The sequence below is a fragment of the Vanessa tameamea genome, chromosome 25 (genome assembly GCF_037043105.1).
Source record: "Vanessa tameamea isolate UH-Manoa-2023 chromosome 25, ilVanTame1 primary haplotype, whole genome shotgun sequence".
In the NCBI taxonomy this organism is placed as follows: Eukaryota; Metazoa; Arthropoda; class Insecta; order Lepidoptera; family Nymphalidae; genus Vanessa; species Vanessa tameamea.
The window spans coordinates 641,956-668,162 of NC_087333.1; the positions used below are offsets into that span (position 1 = coordinate 641,956).

Consider the following 26,207-nt stretch of genomic DNA (forward strand, 5'->3'; position numbering starts at 1 on the left):
TTATTGAATTTAAATTTCGTCACTGTATATTTAATTCTTAGTCGATAATATTGATCGATACGGCTTAAAACGTCATCATCATCAACTAAAACTTATCACATGTCGTTGCGGATAAAGTAATTTAAATCTTTAATAAGAAAAGAAATAACTAAATTCAAATGTAAACATTTTCGAACTCAGTTTTTGTGTTTAATGGTTAGTCAAAGTCAAAGTCAAAAATCTTTATTCAAAAGTGTTTACACTTGCTTATTGATAGTCAAAAATCTACCACCGGTTCGGAATTTAACACCTCGGACCTGAGAAGGAGCGGCGAAAGAAACTCAGCAAAAGACTAAGACTAGTAAGAAGTATGTATATAGAAGTCAGAAAATCTCTGCAATATCCGCAAGCTATACCTGTTATATTTGTTCAAGATTAGAGCCTAATAGACGTAGTTGCTCGATGAATCTATTGTTTCTGTGTGACGCGCTCAATTGATCACTTCCTTATATTCTATTGTTAGTGTTCTAATTGTGTATAAGTAAATTACATCTAACTATTGTGTTCAAATCCTGTTACAACCTGAAATCCATTTTTAAACACATTATTTTCGAACAATATGTTTGAATGTATATTTTCGTATTTGCAATGCAAAATGCATTTTTTAATAAGGCGTCAAATTTGAAGTAGAAATTTAACAAACAATTGACAAAATTCATGCATATGTACATATTTTACATTATTATTCGCTTGCCCTTATCCTATTTATTTAGGGTCGGTGGGGGCATTGCTAGAATAAGAATTTGAGGACATCTGGTGTTTTGGTTTTTTTCCGTTACCATATGCGTCGGTGCAATGTTAAGAGCTTCAGTCCGTTAAAATTGTCTGGAGAATTTAAACTAACATTGTTTGGGAGCGTCAGTGAGGTACCATTGAATTGTAACTTCTTTTTAATACTTTTAATCTCAATTAGCTTCAAGGTTATGTAATTATAAAACGTTACATGATCGACTGTTATGGGTATATGTGCTAACGGAAAATCTAGTCAAACACGTTTAGATGCTAAGTTCGCTTGGCATTCCCGATAGTCCCAAGTCCATGTACTTCTCAGTAAGGCCGTCACAGTTATCTGAAACATGTTTCTTATGTGCAAGAAATTACTGTTCTTCTGTATGAGTCACACATTGTATTAACTCACTCTTATAATACACATCATGATGATTAAGATGAATTTCATCATGTGTTACTAACATAGTAAATGATAGCACATATCTAACATTCAAAAAGTAACAAATTCATTGAAGTTTCATTTTAGTGTTTGGTACATTACGCACCAATATTTAATGGTGTTTTTAACGATCCAAATAAAGACCAAGTGTTATGATCGTTTAAATACAAGCGGCATTTCTCCCATTGAATCACCATTTCGATTATTTATGTGCAATGCAGGCCAAAACGTCCAATAAAATCATTATTTCTTATTTTACCGTTTTTATTTTCATTTTGACCTAATTATTATTAAAAGGGCCAATAGAATATTCAAAGGGCACATGTAACGGAAATGTTATAAAAGTTGTCTTACTACACAGCCTTGTGGAACACCAAAGGTAGAATCGAACGCTGCAGTAGTCACGTAAGCCGTCCCTACTCTCTCAGCTTTACGTGTATGATAATTAAGTATACCCCAATCGCGTCACGTTTTCTTTAAATAAAAAAAAAATGATTTATATCAAATGCTTTAAAATTATTCAGTCTTAGTAAAAATACAATATAAAATAACATCTTATAAATGTAGTAATTATTTTTAAATAAAATTATATAAATAACTAGTATTTATCGCCGATGACGTCCTACTAAGTTACTAAGATTTTTTACATTAAGATTTTTCTTAATATTTTATTTTATACAAATAAAAAGATAATTTATTAAGGGTCAGGTTAAATATTATTCATATAGAAAGAATGCCAATGTGAAAGGGTTTTTCGATTCAACGTTAATCTGATAGATTTTTATTTAAATTCGAAAAAGAAAAACATCAAACAAAATGTTTAAATTATTATGTTAAAATTATGACGATAAACGATAAACGATCAAGGTTTAAAGCTCATCAGAGGTCTTATGGAATTTAAACATATGTGCTAATTTATTAAATGATTCTGATCTTGAAGTCGGTTATGATATGAATATAACATTTGTTTGGACGAGGTTTTTGTGTAAATACGATATAAAAACGTACATTGAAAATAGCGCCACTAGCACGACGCTTCAGTTAAAAGCCTCCGTACGACCTCCGTGATCGAGTAGTGTACACCGGTTTTCATGGGTACGCCACTCCGAAGTATCGGGTTCGATTCCCGGCCGAGTCGATATAGAAAAAGTTCATTAGTTTTCTATGTTGTCTTGGGTTTGAGTGTTTGTGGTACCGTCGATACGTCTGATTTCCCATAACACAAGTGCTTTAGCTACTTACATTGGGATCAGAGTAATGAATGTGATGCTATCAAATATTAAAAAAAAAGTGTAATAAGGACAATGGATGATAAACCTTATTTATAAATGTCTTACACTAAAATCAAGTTAATGACTTTAAGAACAAGCAAATGTGAATCTGCAATCTTAGGCGATGATTATTCATTTAAAATGATTAAACGATGCATATAAAACAAATGTTAGTCATTTTCCTCGACTAAATGTTAAGGAAAATAAGTCATGTTTTGTATCTGTTAAAATAGTCATGTGAACTATATATACGTATTCAGTTTACATAAATCAATAAATACTCTTTTACAAAAGCCTATGCCTACAAGCATACTGTAAAAAAATTTCATTAACAAACAGTGAGTCAGGTGTTAAACAATTTTTTGGTTGGTTGGTTTCTCTGGCAAATATATGGAAAGCTCACGTGCCCTACGCATGCTGAGCACGCTTTTCGGATGGCTTCCAAGTCTACAAATTAATGTCAATGACTAGTTTTCTTATATATTTTCCTTCTGTAGAAACGAATGATCGTTATGGAATCATTGAGCTACTGTGAAATTATCTACAATTTATTACACTAAAATAACGACCAAATTAGTAATTATGTTGAAGCATAAACCGTGCATAAACCATAATATTTAAATTTTGAAAATTAATCCTCATTTAGATATTAAACATGTCAGTTTTGCTGTGCTTCAAAACCGCATGACACAATGGTTATCGAAATTACAAATTTAAATAATTATTAATACCATTCAGAATTCCTCTGAACCAAAATATACGGAACAGCAGGCATTTTCTTCTAATTTTAGCAATGTTTATGCATGCAACTATATCCAAGAGCATTATTACTTCACCTTACGTAACATTGCGTCAATATTCTAGACACATGGTCTTGGTTGCCGACTTGCTATAATTACTTCCATAGTAACCACACCTTAACATATATTTCACAAAAGATATATTTATGGTAACCATTATTAGGTTTTTTTCTGTAATCGAAAGAGTACTCCTTTAGTTTAAGAGTTTCCTATCATTTTCTGTACATCAATGAGATCAATGCAGTTACGCAAATTCATCCTTACTTTACAAACTTGTCCTCAGTAATAGCACAAATAAGTAGAATAATATATTTAAACTTAGATATAATAAAATAATAACTCCGGAATAACTACATTAATTCAATTCAGTCTCTTTTCTTTATTTCCTCGTGCCTCGGCACCTAAGTAAGTGCCTTTGTAGTAGTTCCAAGGTTGTCATGTCATGTGTCGATATGACGTCAGCTAGCCTCATGTACCTACAACGAAAACTTGATCTCGAATAATAAAAAAAAACGCCAAAGCAATGGTGAAGAGCTTGGTAAATAAATGGCATTACCGAATTTAGATAATTTTGAGCTAGTAACACGAATTGATACTTTATGTCTATACACTGTATTTAATTCAATTATATACTTGTTTATTTAAATAGAAATAACAATAAACATTGAAACACTTCGAGTAATTATTGTCCTGTGTTCAACAAAGGAAATAACGGTAATAAATTGATTTTTGAGAACGAGGTCGCTTCGTATTACTCTGATAAAACAACAAGGACTTGTAATTAAACTAATGTCTTTGTGCAAAATAAAGGAATAACGAACCGTTCACGCGCTCGGGAACTCGAATAGATGGCATAAAATCGAATCAAACACGACGGTACACGTTTATGTAAAAAGTCAAGATCAATAATCTTCTTTGCTCGAACTGATAAGTTTTAGTAAACATTTACAGTTGTTCTTATCAACAATTATGACATCTTCACACTAACGACGCTTGTTGTCATGGCAGATGATAACCTCGTTAGGTTGCTCATAATATTTAAATAACACATTATATATATATAGATATATTTTGTAATTGTAGAAAATGAAATAATTAAATGTGTTTGAACAAACCACGGTGATAATGTTGATGACGAATACGAATACGAAAGTTAAACTTAAAGCGACATAAACATTTTATTTGTAATATGTTTTAATCGACCATGGTTTTGAATTTAAAACAATTTAAACACGTCGTTGACGACGTAATAAGTCGCATTATTTTGTTCTTATAGCATAGTTCTATTTAAATCAGCTACGCCTTTTAATGCTGAATAAAAATAAATAATATTGACCTATAATTGATAATAATCACTTATCTCTCGTTAACATATCTAAATCCGACGTAATCCACAAATGCCTATGAAATAAAAATGTGTACCGCGCAAAACAAAATGGTTGTCAAGTTTCCGCGCGAAAACTGGCAAAACTTGTGCGCAATTTGAATAGGTAACTGCGTTTCAATACTTTCAAGGACGAACTATGGTAATATATTTTATGCTTTTATATATAAATATACATAAATGTCGTGATACCATTGTAGCTGTAATTAATTGGTGTTTTTTAACATTTATACGTTTCTCCCACACATTTGATTTATGTATTAGTCTAAAGTATTTCGCTTATTTGATATTAATATAAATTCAACAGAAAACAATAATCAGCTTACAAATTAAAATTGTATTTATCCAACGCGCGTTCATTTCATTTAAATGCTATGCGTGAGGCGAGGCGGCGTCTGCGCATATAAAATGCTACTTTAGCTACCGGCCCCGATCCATGGACGTTTTTACGACTACACTAATATACTCTTTATTATTAGGTATATATGTTTTTGCGTAAGACTCAATTTCATATCGGCGATAAGTAGTCAAATATTTTACAGAAAATTCTACTTCATTGTCTCAAATAATCTTCAAAAATAATATTCACACTAAAAAAAGAGTAAAGAGTTGAGTTGATTTTTGTTTTCTTTCTAGTTACAACTGAAGCAAAACGATCGCCATGTGTTGGTTGGTTAAGGTTAGGATTCGCAAGCAGCAAAACATAACCTGAAAATTGCATTAGTTTTGCTACAAAAACAATTTATTGTTAAAACCAAGGTTAAAAACAAGTTGTTTGTCATAACCGATTGTTTTCAATTCAATAATATTGACATTTGTAGATATCGCACGACTACGTCGTTATCCAATATCAGGTATTTGCGATGCATTCGTTTATGTTAATTAACTTCAACTGATTACAGATTACATATTTTTTGCAAAATATTGTTTTTATATGAAGTGTATATAAATGATTATTGCTTGTAAAGTATTTAGTTTTACTTGCAGATCGAAGTTTATTATTTTAATGAACAGATATACGAAAATAGTACATTTGACGCTTACAGCTATGTAAATACAAACTATATTCCAAACATATATTATTCTGAATGTCGTTTTAATGACGGAATTTATAAAAGTATACAATTGTCAGTTTGACTTGAGTGTCCTTAATAAAAAAGGTATAATAAGTAAAGTTTGCAAGATTGCAATCCATTATACAGGGTTATTGGTAATTCGACGTATTCCCGTTAGGAGGTGATAGGGGTGATTATTTGCGATAATTTTAACCCCCATATGCATAATGCAAAAGTGAACCATTTTTGACTTATCACGGTTTTTAGATTTTTTCAAAATAAGTCAAAAATGCAACTTGAAAAATTTATCTAAAAAAAAGTATCAATTAAAATCTATTTTTTTCTTCTGATTTATAAAAACAAATAAACACTGGTTATTTGTCAGTATTAAAACAATAAATATCGGTCCAAATTTAAAAATGCGAGACGGTAAAAGAAATTTTTTTTTCCACAAAAATGTCTTAAAAACAAAAAAAATCGTTATCAAAACTTGTCCTGCAGATTATTTTAAAAACATAATCGTTTTATCAGCCTTCCAAAAATGTATAACAACTAGGATCTTATTTCGAAACAACCGAAATAAAATGACCACAAAGGACGCTGGTGGAAATTTGTATTCGAACATGAACGAATTTGGACTCTAAAATGAAGTACACTTAGGAACTCGTTAGTATCCGCTAAAGAATATGCAAATATTGTTTCGTATATGACTACTATGCCCATAAATGCTATTTGTTCTTGGTTGCCAAGTGAAATATAAGATTTACGATGCTAAGTTTATTTCATAGGTTACTTTAAATTATTTAATTTGTATTCCCATTAGATATCACTTTGAATTCCATATTAACCGAATCGGCTTATTTTATTTTCAAACCAGCGACTTAAATGGTTCATCTCAAGCGTTATTCTTTGTTCGTCACAGCTTGCTTAACTTAGATATGATGTCTATCTATTAAATATTTCTCAGAAATTATCTTATGAATAAATTAAATCTGGAAAACAGTTGCTACTGATAGTCAGATCCTGATAGCTAGCAATGCAGAACTTTACATTGATTGCATTCGTTTACGAAATTGGCATAAATACAGACGTGACCGCACCTCGTCTGTAGTATCTATTTGTCTGGGCTTAATTTTATTATTAGATTCATTTGAACAGGAATTAGGGCGACGATCTACTTCTTATTCAATACAATGTAACGCTTTCATACATTTCTTATTATTATATTTCGTACATCCTTATTATGTAATATAATAGCATTTGTATTTTCGATTGTTACGTGTTATTCATTCATAGATCCTTAATATATTATGATAATCTTGACCTGTTACAATTACAAATTCTTCCGTGTTACATTGGTATTTTGAATGTTGTTTTTGCATCAATGTGAGCAATCTTTATTTCCAAGACTTTTATTGTATTTTATAACTATGTATATTTAAAAAAAAAAACTTATATTATACTATTATAGTTAATATAAATATTATATTGAGTTGTGTCATTTAACACAGATTTCCAAAGTGCGTTTTATTTTTGTATATAGAAAGTAGGACTCGTATATTATTTTGTAAGTGCATTCACCTCGAAGAACTAGATAAGCGTCCTCTCTTTGCTGTTCGAAAATAACCTATAAACGAAAGCATTAAGTTCTAATGAAGACCGGAAAATATACAGGCGAGGCGACACGAGAGATAAAGGAAAAAATACTTAATCGCTTTGACAAAAGTTCACGTGCAATTTAAATTAAGACCCCTATTCTTGTGTATACCTATACTAATTTGACTAGGACTAAAAAATATTGCTATCTCCTTTAACCCGTACATAAGAGAAGGATAGCAATTGTAGCTCTTTGAAATTGTTATTAGTCTCGAGATTGTATATAACGGACAGAATTGGTACCAATATCTGTTGTACACAAAAGTAATGAATTGGTAGGTGTATCGTGTTCCAAAGTCTAATGGTTAAATTGAAATTCGTCGAAACTATTTTTTGCTGCAATGTGACTTGTGACTTCGAAATGTCCAATTAATTGCAAGTTTTTTTTTTAAATTATAATTGGGATATTTGACAGCTACTTGTAGGATGTCAAATGCCAATTGCCCAATGCAGGAGCATACATTTCCTTATTGATAGAATAGAAGCTATCACCGGTTCGGAAAAGAAAATACCGTGACCTGTGTACGGCCGTAAGAACACAATAGTACGTTTTTGGTCATTTCGTTTTTCACGAACTAGTTGATTGTTTCGATTACGTAACTCAATTGGTGTCAAAACTATAATTGATTTGTTTGTTTTTTGAATTTCCATATATGGAAATTGTGCAAATGATTAGCGTTGCAAGTATATTCGCAATGATTGTTACGATAGAAGGTGATTTATTTCGATCTCCTGCCAAAGCTTTTAATAAATTACTAGAAGGTTCTCAACCTTGTACATTCGAATATTAGAGATAAATTAATAGAGTTATTATTATGTGCTGGATATAATAGCTACTAGTACGTGTATTAATAGTTTTTATTAACTACATATTCACAGCGTGAGTCGAAGATAAAAATATATTCTGACTTTCGTTGACCGTCTAATAAAACAAAAAGTTAATTGCTACACACTTTCAAGGAACTCATTAAATCAGTAACTAATACTTCAATTTCTACAAATAATTATTATATTAGGTATTTTATAATTAACTTAGTCCGACTAACAATAAAATCAATCGATACAATAACATCGATAAAGAAAAAATCTTTCCTGTTTGAAGGGATTCAGTTTTAATATCGTTTCAACCTTGCTTTGTATGTCGATGTCTTACTACATCAGCTGCAGATGCCAAGAAACTCACTCAAATATATTTGGCAGCCATATTAATTTTAATCCTACGATATCCAAACTTGTAAAGCAACTGAGAGAAATCTACGCTTCGTTGCATGGTTTCTTGCGATCAGTCGGTCGACTAGTCGTGTGTTTTGGACCATGCATCGTGCGCGTGTCGAGAGCGTGATCAGGTGCAAGAGAGATAGCGAAATGCGTTAGAGGGGGACGTAGAGAAAACATCTGGAGTGGAAGGACGTCGTGCCTCATCTGATTTAACGTTTTCTCTTACGTTTTTGTATTTGTGACTATTTTCGTTTCTTTTGTCGTATAAGTCGTATTATGTATCGATTTTGACAGATACTTTCTAATGATCTTGGTCATTAGCGTTAAGTAGCGTTTTCATAGTATTCATTTTCAGGTCTTTGTCTTGTGTTATAATAAATAATAATAATAATAATAATGAATTTACAAATATAGATACAAAATTCTTAGTGCCTATGTATCCTATTTGTCATGGTTATATAATTATACATAGAATACTATTGGGATATTACTAGAATCTATATATTATTCAATATTAATCAATAATATCGAAAGAAGAAAAAAAAGCCGAAAGAAATCACCACGATGTTGATGATTATGATAGTTCTCGTCTACGAGTATGAACTACAAGAAACTCGACAGTCAGTAACATTATAATCCAATCTAAAACTCATTTATTGTTTCAAGATTTCTTTACTTCTATTAAATGTTAAAAAAAAAATGATTCCTCGCTGTGCGGCGTACGTGACGACATTTATTATTTTTAATTTAATTTTTTTTATTCTAACAGTGAATATCTGGTGTAATGGATATTTTTACTCCTAAATTGGAGTAGGTCAATATTTAGTATTCCAAATTATTTTTTATCCATACAATATGGACCAAATTTTATTATATTTAATTCTAAATTGAAACAAATTAAACCGCGTTCTTTTATTATTCCAGGACAAAATTTGACACTGTTTGATAAGTCGAAAAGCACTCCATCAATTCACGACTCTCTTGCAGAAAAACTTTCGCCTTTATTTATATATATTACGAAATATGTTTATAAATACTATGTAAATTTACTTTAATTTTATATATTTTGTAAATAAAACGATAAAATATAATAGTCTATCGTTTATTTAACGAGTCAAATGATAGAGTTGAAAGATTAGCATTTAATGTGTTTGTTAAATATACTCTAATTATATCGCTCATAACGTATTATAGATAGCTCTTTTTTGTAATTATGTAAATGTAATATATAATATTACATAGTATGCGGTATTAAGAACACTTAACGTCTGTTAAGTCTTTATAGAAATTATCAAGTATTACATTATAGGTATGGCTCTACATTTCTTGTTTGTGTAATCTGTTATCCTAATTAAATGACATACATAATTAATCTCTTCTATTTTGTTACATAAAGTATAATTACCGGTACACAACAAGGCATACTTCGTTACGATCTTATCTTTTGATCTTTTATTATTATAAAAAATTGTTAAGCCTTATCATTTGTGCCTTTGCATATTTTTATTCAGTGAAAGAAAGTATTAAATATATTCATCAAATTCTAAATGTTTCCGGATGACCAGTTGCTATCGAATATCTGAGCGGACAAGCGAAATTCGTAAAAACGTCACCGAGTCTTGTCAATAACTTGTTATGTCAAAATAGTATTATGAATAACGCTATATTTAGCTCGTAATATTATATTTTATAGATAATGAAATTAAAATACCATTAGTAAAGTATAATAACAAACAACATTGGGATGACACACGAGTCTATTTAAATTAATCTAAGTTTTACACAATGCAGCTTATCCACATAGACAGGTCGTTGAACCTGCTTTGAGGATGTGCGTGCAATGCCTTCACAATATCATACTCATACATACTTACATATATTCTATTATATGTAATGCGTACGAGCTTACATAGTAGTCTATTCTAGTAGTTTAGTATACGTGTAACGTGAGATCTTTTTAGCATTTCTTGAATATAACGTACTTATATATTTGCATTATGTATGTAAATCTTCTGTTTTATTTATTTAACTTTGTTTTAAATATCAATTTCTCGCATAGAGAACTGATGTTGGTTTGGTTATGGAAGGGTAAGACCTCCAGCTACAGTTTTTTTTATAATCTACTAGCTTTGTGTTCTAACCACTGGGCCGAGATGGCCCAGTGGTTAGAACGCGTGCATCTTAACCGATGATTTCGGGTTCAAACCCAGGCAGGCACCACTGAATTTTCATGTGCTTAATTTGTGTTTATAATTCATCTCGTGCTCGGCGGTGAAGGAAAACATCGTGAGGAAACCTGCATGTGTCTAATTTCAACGAAATTCTGCCACATGTGTATTCCACCAACCCGCATTGGAGCAGCGTGGTGGAATATGCTCCATACCTTCTCCTCAACGGGAGAGGAGGCCTTAGCCCAGCAGTGGGAAATTTACAGGCTGAGTATATATTATGTTTTTTATGTACTAGCTTTGTGATTTTATTAAATTTTATTTTTTAAGTAAACTTGTGAACAATATTCACGATTACTAAAAGATTCGACGTCCAAAGTTCAACAATTATCACATCCTTATTATGTGATAACGACGATTGTTGCTCAAATCTTTCATATTTACAGAAATAAGATAAGATATGACGTAAGAAATGTGAATTCGCTAACGAATGCATTCCTTTAAATATTTTGATGAGATTGTCCTTTAAAATTTGTTCTAAAGTAACTAAGTACTTTAGCCTCTCGAGTTCACCTTTTTATATAAAGTATGTACGTGAAAAAGCAAATCGACTACCTGATAGTAAGTGGTCTCTATCGCTTATAGACATTAGCCCTGTGAGAAATATTGACCATTCCATTTTGCACTTTATGCACCCTGGATTAAGACTGCATATTACTCGACATAGCGCTACAATTGCTTGGTACCAAACGTTTGGAAAGGATTACCTCAGACTTGAGAACAGACAAAAGAAACACGTAGATATTACATCTATTTTCATATTTTAATTTAAACTTCGTTCACACTTAAAGTAGTCGTTTCATCCCCAAGACATTTATATATAGTGTTATTCAAAAACAAAACATTTTTTAACAATGTCCTGATGCCCGTTCTAAACAGAACTAATCAGCTTTGCATTATGCAGCTATGTACAAAACTTGTGCAATATTATATCACCTCTAAATACCTACAGTAGCACCTTTTTACTTTACAATTATATACACTATGGCAACATTTAGCATATTTTATTCGACTTAACCATTAGGTACTTTTCATGTCACCTTAACTATAATTACATCTTTGTAAAATTATAGTATTAGTTTAAAACAATTCTCGGAAACACTGTATTAAATTAACGACCCGACTAAACTTCGCACGAGTATTGTAGTAATTATTTTTGTTATGTATTGTTTCAATTATAATATTTTGTAGCGACTGTTTAAAGAGCGTCTGGTAATTTTGAAATACTTATTAATTCATTACGGATCTCATCACATTTTAATTTAACCTAATAAAAAGAGAGTTTTGCTGTTATTTCGTTAATCTATTTACCTAGATAATAGTTTATATTCTTCTTGAAAGCTGATCTATGAAGTGTATCCGCAATCAGCAACAACGAACCTTCAATTCTCCCTCGCGAAACTCGATCTTGACTACATTGATATAATTATGACGTCCTACTGACCGATTTCGGGATTCTCAAGGGAGTCAACTGTGCAAGCCATGGTATAGTGCACAAGCGTATGAGCAAACATAAACTCATGATTTTTTTACTACTCTCATAATCCAACCGATCGGTAAATTTAACACAACTACCATTTGTAGGGAGCTCGGGCACAAGGCTTAAAAAACCAATTAGTTTTCGAATTGCTACTCAGAATTTTCGACTGATACCCAATAGATTTATATTTAACCGTTCGATGTTTTAAAACCTGGATCTTAGTGTCTACATCCAAAATAGCTATGAGACCAAAGGAGCAGTCACTGCAATAAGTTGTAATATTTTATATGCTGCGCCAAAAAATCGGGCTTCCAAATTTTTTGGATTTCAGACGAGTATTGAGATATAGAGTTATCACATCTTATCTTTTTTAAACCCCGCACATCAGAAAGAGAAAGCAATATTTTTAGTTCTAGAGAAAACTATTCAGAAAAGGACCTCAGTCAATACATATTACGATACTAAATAAAACGAATTAGAGAAGATTTATGCAACGTCACAAAAGTAACAATCTAAATTAGTGGTCGCGTACCGTCGGGCCCCTTTGCTCCCAATAAAAACCTCGTACAGAACAGGATGCGAATATATTTTTATCTCGCGGTTTTTGACCTCAGTGAATTAGGAAAAATACACAGGCTAATGTTTGTTTGTATAACACATTGAGAGGAGTTGTGAGCTGTTGATAAAAGTTACACTAGATAAATATATTTAGAGATCAATACTGCACAGGAAACTGATACTATGTATATTGTAGACGTCATTTGTAGCCTTCCCTTTGTGTTGAGAACTTAATACATTTATATAGTAGACTGATTCTAATATAACTCTTCGATATTATAGACTGGTAACACATGTCGTCTAAACTGTCACTATTTTACGACGAAATAAACACTGTTTTCCTTTATGAACGCTGATATCAAACAACGAAGTTTGAGATTTATGTAAATTTTGAAAGATTAAAAGATTTAAAAATAAATCAAGAGGAAGGACGTACGTCATCTCTCGAATTAGTAACAGTTTAATTAAATTAATAAAAATTACTAACTAAAAATTGCAACCTTTGCATAATAAACGATTATTTTACGAATGATTTAGATTATTTTATATACTCCGGAACGATTTTTTTTTTATATTAAATAACTGTTAAACGAATAAAAAACTAATTTCTACAATCATGTATTTAAATACAGACAAAAAAAACGCATAATCAATATTCGTTTACTTTTATTTAGAATATACTAAATTCAATTGAACAAATAAACTGTATATCATTATTATAATCCGTGTTAAAGAATATTAACTGAGTTTCTTGTCGGGTCTTCGCGATAGAATACAGATGCATAACCTTGAATTATTATTATATGTATAATTTAAGCGTGATTTTAATTTCTTAAACAATCATATAAAGATTTAATTAAACGCATAAAATAGTTCTAGCTAATACCTATTTAAAATATTTGCAAAACGTTTTGTAACGTCGCTTACATAAACATACACGCGATTTATTTATATATAGTTCATTCACGACGGCACCGCGTGCTCCTAATAGCACTGACGTTTCCACCTTGTATTGTAAATGCGTCTTAGGATCCGCGTACAATAGATGAAAAAGTTTTGCATTTAATAGAATTTAGGAAGGAGGTTTTATATTTAAATCTTTATGAATGCGGAATAATAAAACCTATTTTGAAAAATAAGATCTTATTTTAGAAAAAAAAAAACTATATTTTTGACATTGAATGTAGCGTCAATATATAACTTAACCTGTAGCTTTTACATAATTAACAATTTTTAAAGGTTTTAATATATTTTTGCGAAATATTGTTAAACTCATAGAATCTAACAATGTTTCTCCCTAATATACAGAGTATTAATAAATTTGCTATCCATTACCCCTTATCCTCCTATAATTTCATAATCTGTTCGTAAATTGCTTGTCAAAATAAAGATTTTTCAATACAGGTAGTGTATTGACAAGAATTTGTTGTATAGAATTACCGTTACACTAAAGTTTAATTCCGCGTAATTTTGGTCTCGACATATAGACCTCGGAAGTTGTTTACGGAACCATTATATACTGCCTTCCTTGATTACATTGAATCACAATTGTAATTATACTGACACACAATTGTTAAATTATACTAAACAAGGAATTTCCAACTTCTCGCAACTTTGAAGCCATTCTCAATTTAATTCTAAGATAAAATAATTATTTGCACCATCGTCATTGTTATGTGCCATTATGAGGAAATAAGTTAGTCGCATACAGAACATGATCATAGAATAATATGTATTTAGTTCTTGAATGTATGATTAGAATATATCATTCGAAATTTTAGAAAATTATTTGCTACACAAGTCGCTAATTCAGAACGCAAGTGTGTCCTTGCTCTTATAACACGAGATGCTAGCGTGATATTTTCATGACAATCCAATTTAAGCCCTAAGTCAATAAGATTAGAGTTGAAAATATAACAAAGCCTTGTTTATGTGCATTTGAGATGGGTTTTAGTGCGTCTATAAAGTATTTCTGTGTGATTGTTTGCAGTGTAAATTATCTTGTATGTTTCTTCACTTCTTTACTCCAGAGATAACTTATTATTCTCAATAAACTCAACTCTACCGTATCGTTTTGACATTAAGGCTAAAAATTAAAACGACGATCTCCGACTCTTGACTTGCCAAATTTTTGAGATTGAGTAAGAAACAGTCAAGTACCGCAAAACTTACAGAATAATTTAAATAAGTTAATTATAAAATAAATAATAATATCAACTTTAATTAAGTTTTTATTAACTAGATCATAGACGAAACCAGCAAAAAACGCAGTCCAAAATATTATTCAAGCGATGGAAAAAAATAGTTTAAAAATAAACAGCACTAGATATTAAACCCCATTCTTAAACGACAACTGCTATAAAGAAAGTATATTGTATATAATATGGCAATAGGATTAATTTACCATTCAAAATCACAAACTATCAACAAAATATTCTTTATTCAAAATTGACTCCATAAAAACATAATATCGTTTTTTGCAGTGATTAAGTGCTGTTAGTAGATATACTAAAGATAATGACTTTTAAATTTACGAATATATTTAGTTATGTATTTTATATAAGACTTCGATAATATAAAAGTATGAAATTATAGACGGTTAACCTCATTAGCAAACGCGATATACCGGCCTTCGATGTGAAAGTAGCAGGTTCGATCCTCACCCCTTCGATTATTGTCGTACCCACTCCTAACTAAAGTTTACGCTTAACTAGCGGGAGGGGAAATAGGAATATTAACAATGCAAGAGAATTAATGAAAAAAAGTTGTAAGTAATTCCTCTTGTGACATATTAACTAAAATTAATTTTAATTATTTTTTATGTATTCTCTGAAATTTACTTGCGAACATATTTAACTTATTATTTAAATACGTCTCAATTATTGCAACAAAATTTTAACCGAACAATTAATTATTACATTTTTATGGATTTGTTAACAAATTGTATTCAACATAAAATATTTTTAGATACAAAATGTGACATTTTTAACTTTTAAATTTATATATTGCAAAGTAAATTATCGCATGTAAATAAAAAAAAAATTGAAATTATTTTCTTATCTCGATGTAAACAAATGACGCGTGTCTAAATCAAAGTATTGTATATCAAATCTTATGAGTAAAACGATATGTTATAATAAATACTTATTATACTACGCAACAACGGAATACCTCCCACAGCCATTGACATTGTATAAGTACGTGTCGGATTACAATAGTAAACAAAGGGATCTACGCGTTACTACGTTTCACAAATAATTTTTATTTGTTTATTTTAGGGCATGTAATTTGGCTGGCTGAATGTTAGTTCACCTTTGCCCGTCGATGACACTTTAGCATAAACCACTTATTACACTGTTATTGCGCTGGCAAACACGGTGTCGCAAATGTCTTGGTTGTAAATAATTACACAGTCCCCTTTTTAAACAAAGCAGAGCACAGAAATATGGAATATTACTGTTTTGAGGTAGATCAATTTTAGTTCAATCGAATTGTTACATATTAGGTAATATATTTAAAAAAATAAAAAAATTAATGATATGACGAGGCTGATGAACTCATCCTTTTTTCGAATTAATAGCCAAGTCAAAGCTATATTCCACACAACTCATTGCGTTAGTAATACCCGAAACAAATAGAATTGCAACAACAAGGTTGCTAAACGTTCATGGCACTAATATCTCCTGCAAAGTCTCCATTGAGAATGGAATTCGTGGCCAAAGAAATAAATCAATAATCTTATTATTTTATTTTCATTTAATTTCAAAGAATTTTGAAACTTATGGTTACATTATTAATTTATTATTAAATAATATATTTTTTAATGGTAACATTACATGAAAAATACGTAAATATTGGGACTTTTGCTAAATAAATGTTGTTGTGAATGGAACGAATCTAACCATAATATAAACGAATTGATTATTATTTATGGACTATGTCATTTTATTATTGATTAAATTATATATTTAATACAATAAGGTTCTATTGACAGAATAACATATATTTATGTTTTTGTTAAATATTTTTCTATGAAGCGTTGCGGAATGAGCACCAGTCTTCTACATTATATGCTACTTATATAACAGCGTATTATATATACAATTTTATTTTATATATACAGTTAAAACCGTTTATGGCGACATCGTTTAAAAATAACATATCGGTTATATTGACTAAAGGTCCCGGCTGAATGCTATATAACTGTCTTATCAAAAATATTGCTTTGTACGACATTGCTTACTACGAAATACCGCATTAAACGACCACATTTGGCTAATGTTTTTGGAGAATTATATCTGTAGAACAACCAGCTGAGTCGTATTGTAAACAATTACTACTGAAGCAGACGAGTGCATTGATGTAGATAGGTCTATTGCGATTTGTGGACCGGCTACGGAAGATGATATATACGAGAAGTTCAAGAAGAAAAAGACGAACTGATGAACAATTTACAATGGCAACTTTGAATGATGGTCTCAATGCTGTTAGTGTATTACGCAAGATTGCTCTTTTTAATGAACAGGTTCACATGCAGGAAAATTATAACGATACGCTGATTAAACTCCAAAGTGAATTACAAAATGTGTATACAAGACAGAAGTGTTCCAAACAAACTAAAATTACAGATTTTTTGCATACAGGAAAATGACATTGTTGTTTCTTATTACGTATACGTTTTATAATACCACTTCATAAAAAAATAAGCATCACCGGTTTTTATGAGTAGTCCCTTCAATGTCGTTATAACAGATTTTGACTATATATATATATATATTAATAATAGAGCTGACAAATGTATGGCATTAATTTTAGAGAAATCCGTTACCAAATATTTTTGATACGTGTACTTAGTCCACTTTCACAAAATAAATACTACTTGCCAAACTGCTCGTTGATGTTGGCTATCCATCATAGCAGACGTAATTATAGGGTATATTCTATCCTTGTGGTCTAAGATCTAATTTAATTGTCACAACCTCACGTTAGTTGCGCAAAAAATGTTTTCATGTATAATCCCACGGAATTATTTGGTATGTTTTAAAATTTCGTTGAAGCCATTATATAGTTCGCGTGCCATAATTAGAATGATCGTTGGCAAAAATTTTGCAGCAATTACGAAACTAATTCATTGTTATTTCATGCAAAAACAACAACTGCAAAATAATTATATATTTCAGTTTGCAAATGGTTCTAGACATTATTATTTTAATAGGTGAATTAAATATAATCAATTTAGTTATAATTTATTCTTTGTATGTTTCAGGTGTGCGAAAAACTCGAAATCGGCGCGGAAGCTGACTACTTCGGCCTACGAGTCTGCTCAGGGTCCGGTCCGGGAAGATGGCTAAATCTACGCAATCATTTAGACCCCCACCGCATACCGAGCAGACGACTAGATCTACGCGTTAAATTCTGGGTCCCTCCTCATCTCCTTATCAATGAACCCACAAGACACCAGTTCTATCTACACGCGAAATTAGACCTTATCGAGGGAAGGTTGGTCGTAGCAGACCAAGAAGTCGCACGACGTATCATCGCTTACATTGCTCAAGCAGAGACCGGTGACTGCGATCCCGATGTTCCCACACACGTGTACGCGGAATGCCACAAAATCGGTCCACAGGGTGAGAAACCGGACGATCATATGGCGAAAATTATAGAATACCATTGTGAGATTTCTGGTATGAGAGCGTCTCAAGCTGAATATAGGCTGTTAAAAGAGATATCGAAGTTGGAATCCTTCGGGGAGGAGCTGTTCTTCTGCAAGCCAACAACACAGAGCAATAACGCATATAATTTGTACAGCCATCTCTTGTACCACCGACAGCAGGCTGAGGAACCAAGAGCGAGAGATGAGCAGGAGATAGACGGAGGTGCGACGGTTGGTTGCTTGGCGACGGGACAAAATGGTGGCGGTTGTGGATGTAGACTGAGTACGTGTGTGGGTGTCGGGCCACATGGCATCGTCGTGTACAGGCCAGCCTGCAACGGTGAACATGAAATTGGTGTGGAGAAACAAAGGTGAGTTCTATAAACTTCTCTTAAAGTTCTCGAACTTTTCCTTACACAATTAAATTTTCATTTTAATATATAATCTAAAAGTATATTAGGCTTAAAAGCTTCTCTACTTTAATATATCAATAAAAATGTTTAATCTTTCTTGAACTCTAATATTGTCCAAAAAAATCATGGCATCAAATCATAAATATCGTATGACCGTTCATCGAACTTTTAATTATTTTTTAAAGATAATGATAGACATTAAATTATTTTTTGTAATTAATCAGATAGAATTAATTGTGACAAATTAAAAAGGATAATCGATTTAGTACGTAAGTCGATAATCGTTATTATTTTTCGAAATCGGTAACTGATGACGTCACACTGTTGCCAGCTACGAAAAATATCACATCCCACGAATATTATAGAACTAACAATAAGGTTTTAAATTTCTGTTTGAAATTCTAAATAAAATACGAATATGTAAAATTTTATTCTTCAGTATTTTCATTATTCATTTTATTATTCATGTACATTTGTATACATTATAATGGGTCTTTTTTGTATATTATTTTCAATGTTAACTTGACCACTAGGTAGTCGTTAATTCCAGGGGAGGGAGGGGGGATTGTTAACAATAGATATAAAATGAACTGATTTACCAGTACCAGCGCCAATGGGCGGTGCTGGCCACTAACTCTCAGGTGTCGTTTGCTCGTTGACCCTTCTGTTAACAAGTCAAAATTAAAAAATACATAGCCTAAAAATCTTGTAGATAAAATGTAAAAAACAAAATGAATGGAAAAACAATATTATCGCGATTGTTCCCAAAAGATATACCAAAGATGTATACGTATCCGACATTATCTCTTTTCCGTTATCAAATGCCCATAAAAATAGACTTGTTTTGAATACGTGAATAAAAAAATTATTTTGGAAATACTCTTTTAATATTTAAATAAAACTGTACTGTTAGAAATATATCGTATTAATAAAAAGAAGTAAAACTGTCTATGTCTAAATCGTGTTGTTGTTGATATGGCTATGTTAGAGTATATAGTGTTAACTAAACAAAATCAAAAATTCAATAGCGATAATAAAATATATAGTCATATAATATATGCCAGTTGCGTAGTACTCGATATACAATGACGTAACCGGAATCAAGACATGAGGATAAATATGAAGTAAAAATATAATACTAAAGATTTTTAACAAAACTCAAGTGAATTAATTACGCCACGTAAGATGTGGTTCTCACGTATACTAAGTCCTTTATTTAATACTATTTTTTCACACAATAATAAAAACTTAATTACTAAATTTATACTTAGTGCATATTAATCGTTCCAAACGAATAATTCCATTCATTAAGTTAGCCTCTTCATATTTTATCTAAACGAATTACGTTCAAGTACATCATTTGCAAATATTTAAAAAACAATTTTGATAACCTTTCCTGATTACTTGAGTTTAGCAGGTGAGTTTACACCTGCTAAATTCTAGTTAAATTATCCTTCACATACATTCTTATCAATTAATACTCTGTGATGTTTTGCTTAAAACCTAGAGTAACTATTTTTTTTTTGTGTGGCAACGTTATATTGGTATAATAAGAAAAGTATTAAAAACAAATACTATATATGTATTATGTATATAAAACCAAACTGAAGTTATGGATGAGTTTGATTGTCTGCTTTATGTTTGTTAATTTTCTTTCAACATTTCATGTACATGTGTTTACGTGTTACTAAATATTGAAACAAAAAACTACATGAATTATATTTAAAACCTAGAGTATGTACTCAAACTTTTAAATCTTTAATTAATATTTGGAAACTGAAAAAATACAAATCTATAGGCTCGTTTTTCTCATTCCAGTATCCCTTACACTGCAATACACCGGGCTCAGCCTCTTCGCCGTATCTTCCAACTGGCGTTCGTGACGGGAAAGGGTCATGAAGCGACGATGCAATTCAAAATGGCGACTTCTGGACAAGCTGCTGCACTTTACCGCGCTGTCACTGAGAAACACGCATTCTACTGTTGCGAAACAGTTAGGACCGATGTCACTGAGCAGTTTATTAGAGATCTAAAGGTAGGAATCGATTTGGGATATATTTTTGAAATTAACTAAAATCGCAAATGTCTAGAATCAAAATGGCGGCCAGTGTTTCTAGTTTTTGTTGACGTTACACACCTGAAACGCTTTAAAAGGCAAAATATATTAAATAACCAGGTATTGCTATAATACAAAATTGATGTTTAGTTTATAGACGAGAGTTTATGTAATATATACAAACCATGATGATAAATGATTTCCAATGCTTGTTTTAATATATATTTAAATACAATATGGCGGCGATTAATCACGATTACAACTGTCAAATGACAAAGATGTATTGTTTTATATTGTTTTCTTTATAGTATTATTGTTTTATAATTCGTATGGCAAAAAGTTCAGGTACAATATTTAAATAAAAAATTGTGTTTCCTAAATAATTGGTTTATTTAGAAAACACAAATTGACAATTGTTTTACCTTCAAAATGACAAATCATTTCATGACAACAAAAATAGTTATACATTACAATATACTCAAGTTAACTGGACGTTGTATACCAGATACATAATAAACCAACCTTAATTAATATAATCCATTGTTTCAAATTTAATTTACGAAATAAATTATTTATAAGTAGTCTAAGCCGAACTCTTTGTCTTTTAAAAAGTCTTTTAATCAAATAAAATATTTAAATCGAAGCCCTCTATTTCCTTATTTAAAAACAAAAACAAAAGCTCATATACATTTCACAAAAATACCTGTATATTGTATTGAATAAATATTACATAAATAATGTATACAAAAGCAAAATGGACTTTGTTTCTTTAACTAATTAATAGGCAAAGTAATTATATATTCATGGCGGGGGTGTGGCAGGTTAATTTATATTTTTATTGGCGACGACGATCGTCGATTGGTCGGACGGTGTCCGAACTAATGGTACTTCCATTTATACTCGTTCATTATCTTGAAAATGAATCTCGGCGTCGTTCAAAAGACGTATTTAATTAATTATATAATTGAGACGTCGTTTGTAAACTAATTAGATATGTATTTAAAAATTTTACATTTACCATGTGTAAATGCAATGTACCTGTACTCAAATTGAAAAAATTTTTCCAACAAATCATGACCGTGTTGTACGATGCACATACGTGCGTGTTATGTGAATTTTGAAACAATAAATTGAGTTCCTTGATATTCAGTCGTCGCTATCGCATGCCGCGCTTGGAACGCTGGAACAGTCTGATATTCTACTCCTACAGATTATGCTATGGCATTAATTTGGTTATTATTATGAATATGATTGGTACTGAATGCGAGTGTGAAGGGTTTTTCAAATGAAAACAAACACATATCCGACGAGGTTCTGACTTGAACGTTCTCTTCCAGGGTACGATCGCCTCGATATTCAACGACTCGTCGACGCTGGGCCGTCGCTACGTGTTCGACATCCGGCGCACGTGTCGCGAAGTGCACGACCGCGCGCGCCGCGACCGCCACGCGCGCGCGCCCGCCGAGCCGCGCCGGCGCGCCGGGCCTGCAGCCGAGGTGCGCGCTTACCTGTGTCCTACTGTTACTGAACTGGACTAAAATCCGATAGGTCGCAGTGATTTGTCATAGTTCCGACAATTTATATTTAACTTAACGTGTTCGTCATTATCGCAGGAGTCCCGCCAGCGCTCTCGCTCGCGCAGCGGCAGCGACGTGTTCGCTTGTCGCGTGTGTATGGACGCCGCCATCGACACGCTGTTCCTGCCGTGTCGACACGTCGTCTGCTGCAACGAATGTGCGCCGCGGTATGTACCTCTTCTGTTATCTACCCCAAAAACAACCTTAACCCGACCGGGCAATACATTTGCTATTTCTCACTGTATTATTTCGATAGCCGAATGATAAAAAAGTATATAAGAAATATAAAAAATCTGTGCAACAAGTACTATTCCGCTACAGTGATTCCTTGTACCATCATATAATTTTTTTTTGTTTTATTTTTACAGTTGTGAACGCTGTCCCTTGTGCCGCGGCGAAATAGAGAAACTAATGCACATTTTTCTACCAGTAGAATATCAGAAAAGTCCTGGTGTAATAATAAAATAGTCATCGCTGTACGCGGCGCTTCGCTGTAACGAAATGGAACGAGATTGCTGCAAGACGTCAAAATTTTCGAACGAAAATTTCTTTGGACGTGTCAGCCCAGTTTGCGCGAAAGTTGACAATAAACTTGACATTAAGGAATGTGCGCACAGGATTGTAGATTGTGAACCGACTGCCTTATTGGACAATAACAATGATAAGTGTGTGTGTGATTGTCTAGTCAGATCTTTTGACGCGTTAAATGTGCATTTTTAACTATAACTTTTTAATGGAATGTCGTTCGACTGAGAAGTTTGATCACATTCCAAAATGTATTCAGTAATCCGTACTTACTTCTTAGCATTTAAGAATAAGTGGAGTTTATCAATTATAATATAAAAATTAACAAAAACGTCTTAATACTTACATTATGCTAAGTGTACTTTCCTTCGTTTTAGAAGGCAATATATATCTATCTAACTTAGACATATACTTGTGATAACATTAACATTCTATCTATGCCACAAGCGTCTTCATTTTTAAATAAAAAGATAGAATAAATTTTACCAAATATGTTTTTATTTAAGTGGAAAATGCATTTTTCTTAAAATATTGCGTATTGATAATTTTCATGTCACTTTTAAATATCTAAGTTAAAGTAAACGTAAGACCTGTGGTCTGTAAGTTATTTCTGTGTAATGCAATAAAAATATGAAAAAATTAAAATTTAGAATATACTGCCAAATTAGTTATTTTATTTTAAACCTTTTAATATTAAAATAAATAGATTTATAGAATAAATTTAAGTAGAATTAGTAAAAACAGAGTTTTATTGAATAACTCAACATATTGTTATTACAATAATGTATAGCAACGAAGTACAATTATTATACTATACAGGCCACACACAAGGAAGTGAGAGCGGTAGCACGAGGGCAGTATGAGCTATCTCTCGTCACGATATAGTCGTCATCGAACCTATCTTAGTATATGTAGTATGTTTCAGATTTATTAAAATAATAGTACTACATGTATAAAACTGTACTAAATCATGCAAAATTTCAACAGGTGGACACAGCTTAGTAGGGAACTAAAATAAAATAATATGCCTTTAATAGTACTAGCCATTAAAGAGAGATATCATAAATGTCGTGTGTATCGTTGTATTGTGTGTGTATTGAAGAAAAATTATACTAGTTAATTAGTTCTATTCTGCTTTGTAGTTACAAACAAATAAACCGTAATTTGAATACAACAGCAACATTTTAGTAAAACACGGTCTTAATTATTAACTATTTCAAATCTATAAATATAGAAAGCCATAATCCGCAGTTCGTGTCGTCCGCGAGGCGTGGGTTGAATTAAATTGATTGAATGGTTAAAGATAATGATGAAGGGGTATACTAACTAGTAATATATCAAAATGATATATCACTATAAAAACTTTGTTATGATCTCATTAAATAACTAAGTGAAGTATACAGCATATACAGGCACATATATTAGTCTCAGTCACAAACGGTGATATGGTCCTCAGAGCGAAAAAGATAGAGACCACAAATTCAACCAATGAGGCATAACAACTAAACAAATGCATTTGAGATACTACTGATGACGTATCCACCCTATTCTAAATTCCCATTGCTCCAAACAACGCTTAAGCTACAACTTGGGAATGGCCACCAAAACAGCGATAGTTTGATGTGCTAGAGACTGATTATTATTAAATTGAAGATTATAATTATGTTTTAGATTGTTTTAAAAAATAAAAAGAAAGTATCACATGTAAATGCATTCTACTATCAGAGGCCCACCTCTTACCATAAACATTTCAACTATTTGGAGTTATAATACAGGAGGTTAATTATTTAGATGCACTTTTAAAACGTATAAGAGTAATATTGGAAAGAAAAGGAATACCTGCTACTGATTCAGTATAGGCTATTTGACTGGTTTTATATTATTTAGTAGAGGTTAAGGAAGCCAGTAAAAGTTGTTTTTTTTAATTCTAGTACATATTTGCTGAAAAATATCAAAATAAAAATTCCACATTTAAATAGCGCGCGAAAACGCTACAAATCAAATCAAATCAAATCAAAAATCTTTATTCAATATAGAAGTGTTTACACTTGCTTATTGATTGTCAAAAATCTACCACCGGTTCGTAATTTAGCACCTCGGACCTGAGAAGAACCGGCGAAAGAAACTCAGCGGGATATTTTTTTTTTTTTTTTCATTTTGCATGTACAATAATTATTATATTTTAGTTATTTGAAACAGCCTGGAGGCGATCATTTCATTCCCAAGGTGTGCAGTCAACTAAAAAGTCATTAGTGTTGTAATATCCTTTAGCACACAAACGCTCTTTAACGATTCTTTTGAATTTTATAATTGAATAATTTTGAACGTTTTCTGGGATCCTGTTGTAAAAACGTATACATTGCCCCAAAAAAGAGTTACTAACCCTGTGTAATCGGGTACTTGGAGTAACAAGTTTATTCTTGTTCCTAGTGTTAATAGAATGTACTTCACAATTTCTGGGAAAATCGTTTATGTTTTTGCGTACATACATAACATTATCAAAAACAAATTGAGAAGCGACAGTCATTATTTTAATTTCTTTAAATTTATCTCTTAACGAATCTTTTGGGCCCAGGTTATAAATTGCACGAATAGCCCTCTTCTGCAGTACAAAAATAGTATTAATGTCAGCTGCATTACCCCAGAGTAGGATGCCATACGACATTATACTGTGGAAATAACTGAAGTACACAAGGCGAGCCGTATCCACATCAGTCAAAAGTCTAATTTTTTTTACCGCATAGGCTGCAGAGCTGAGTCTATTCGCCAACTTATTTATATGGGGGCCCCATTGGAGCTTAGAGTCTATTGTCATACCAAGGAACTCTGTTGATTCTAAAACATTTACTACTTTGACAATAAACAACTACTTTGACAATATGGCGCAGCAATGGGGTCGGTGACGTCGCTTGCCTGTATTTTAATCTGTGGCACATATAATCCACATACAGTAGGCAAACGAGGTTAATAAGCAAGTGACGTCATCATAAGCCCGACCAATCAGAAGCGTTTTGCGTCACGTGACAAACGTTTGAAAAATACATTTTTATTTATGGATTTTTTAATAAATAAATTATTATTTTCAATTTTCGTTGATAAATAACCATTTTTAAACTCATAATATAA

At 31.7% G+C, this 26,207-nt stretch overlaps 2 protein-coding genes across 2 annotated transcripts in view; one reads left to right on the forward strand and one right to left on the reverse strand.

Annotated features, from left to right (window-relative positions):
• Positions 1 to 23,571, forward strand: part of Dnr1 (defense repressor 1) — a 30,244-nt gene extending 6,673 nt beyond the window's left edge. The window contains exons 2-6 of the mRNA XM_026638677.2: positions 18,124 to 18,881; positions 20,742 to 20,958; positions 22,317 to 22,475; positions 22,593 to 22,723; positions 22,925 to 23,571. Coding sequence (XP_026494462.1) covers positions 18,124 to 18,881; positions 20,742 to 20,958; positions 22,317 to 22,475; positions 22,593 to 22,723; positions 22,925 to 23,024 — 1,365 coding nt within the window. The 3' untranslated portion in view covers positions 23,025 to 23,571. The remainder of the gene's footprint in view (positions 1 to 18,123; positions 18,882 to 20,741; positions 20,959 to 22,316; positions 22,476 to 22,592; positions 22,724 to 22,924) is intronic.
• Positions 1 to 26,207, reverse strand: part of LOC113399535 (cytochrome c oxidase subunit 4 isoform 1, mitochondrial) — a 181,350-nt gene that overhangs the window by 77,312 nt on the left and 77,831 nt on the right. The window lies entirely within an intron of this gene.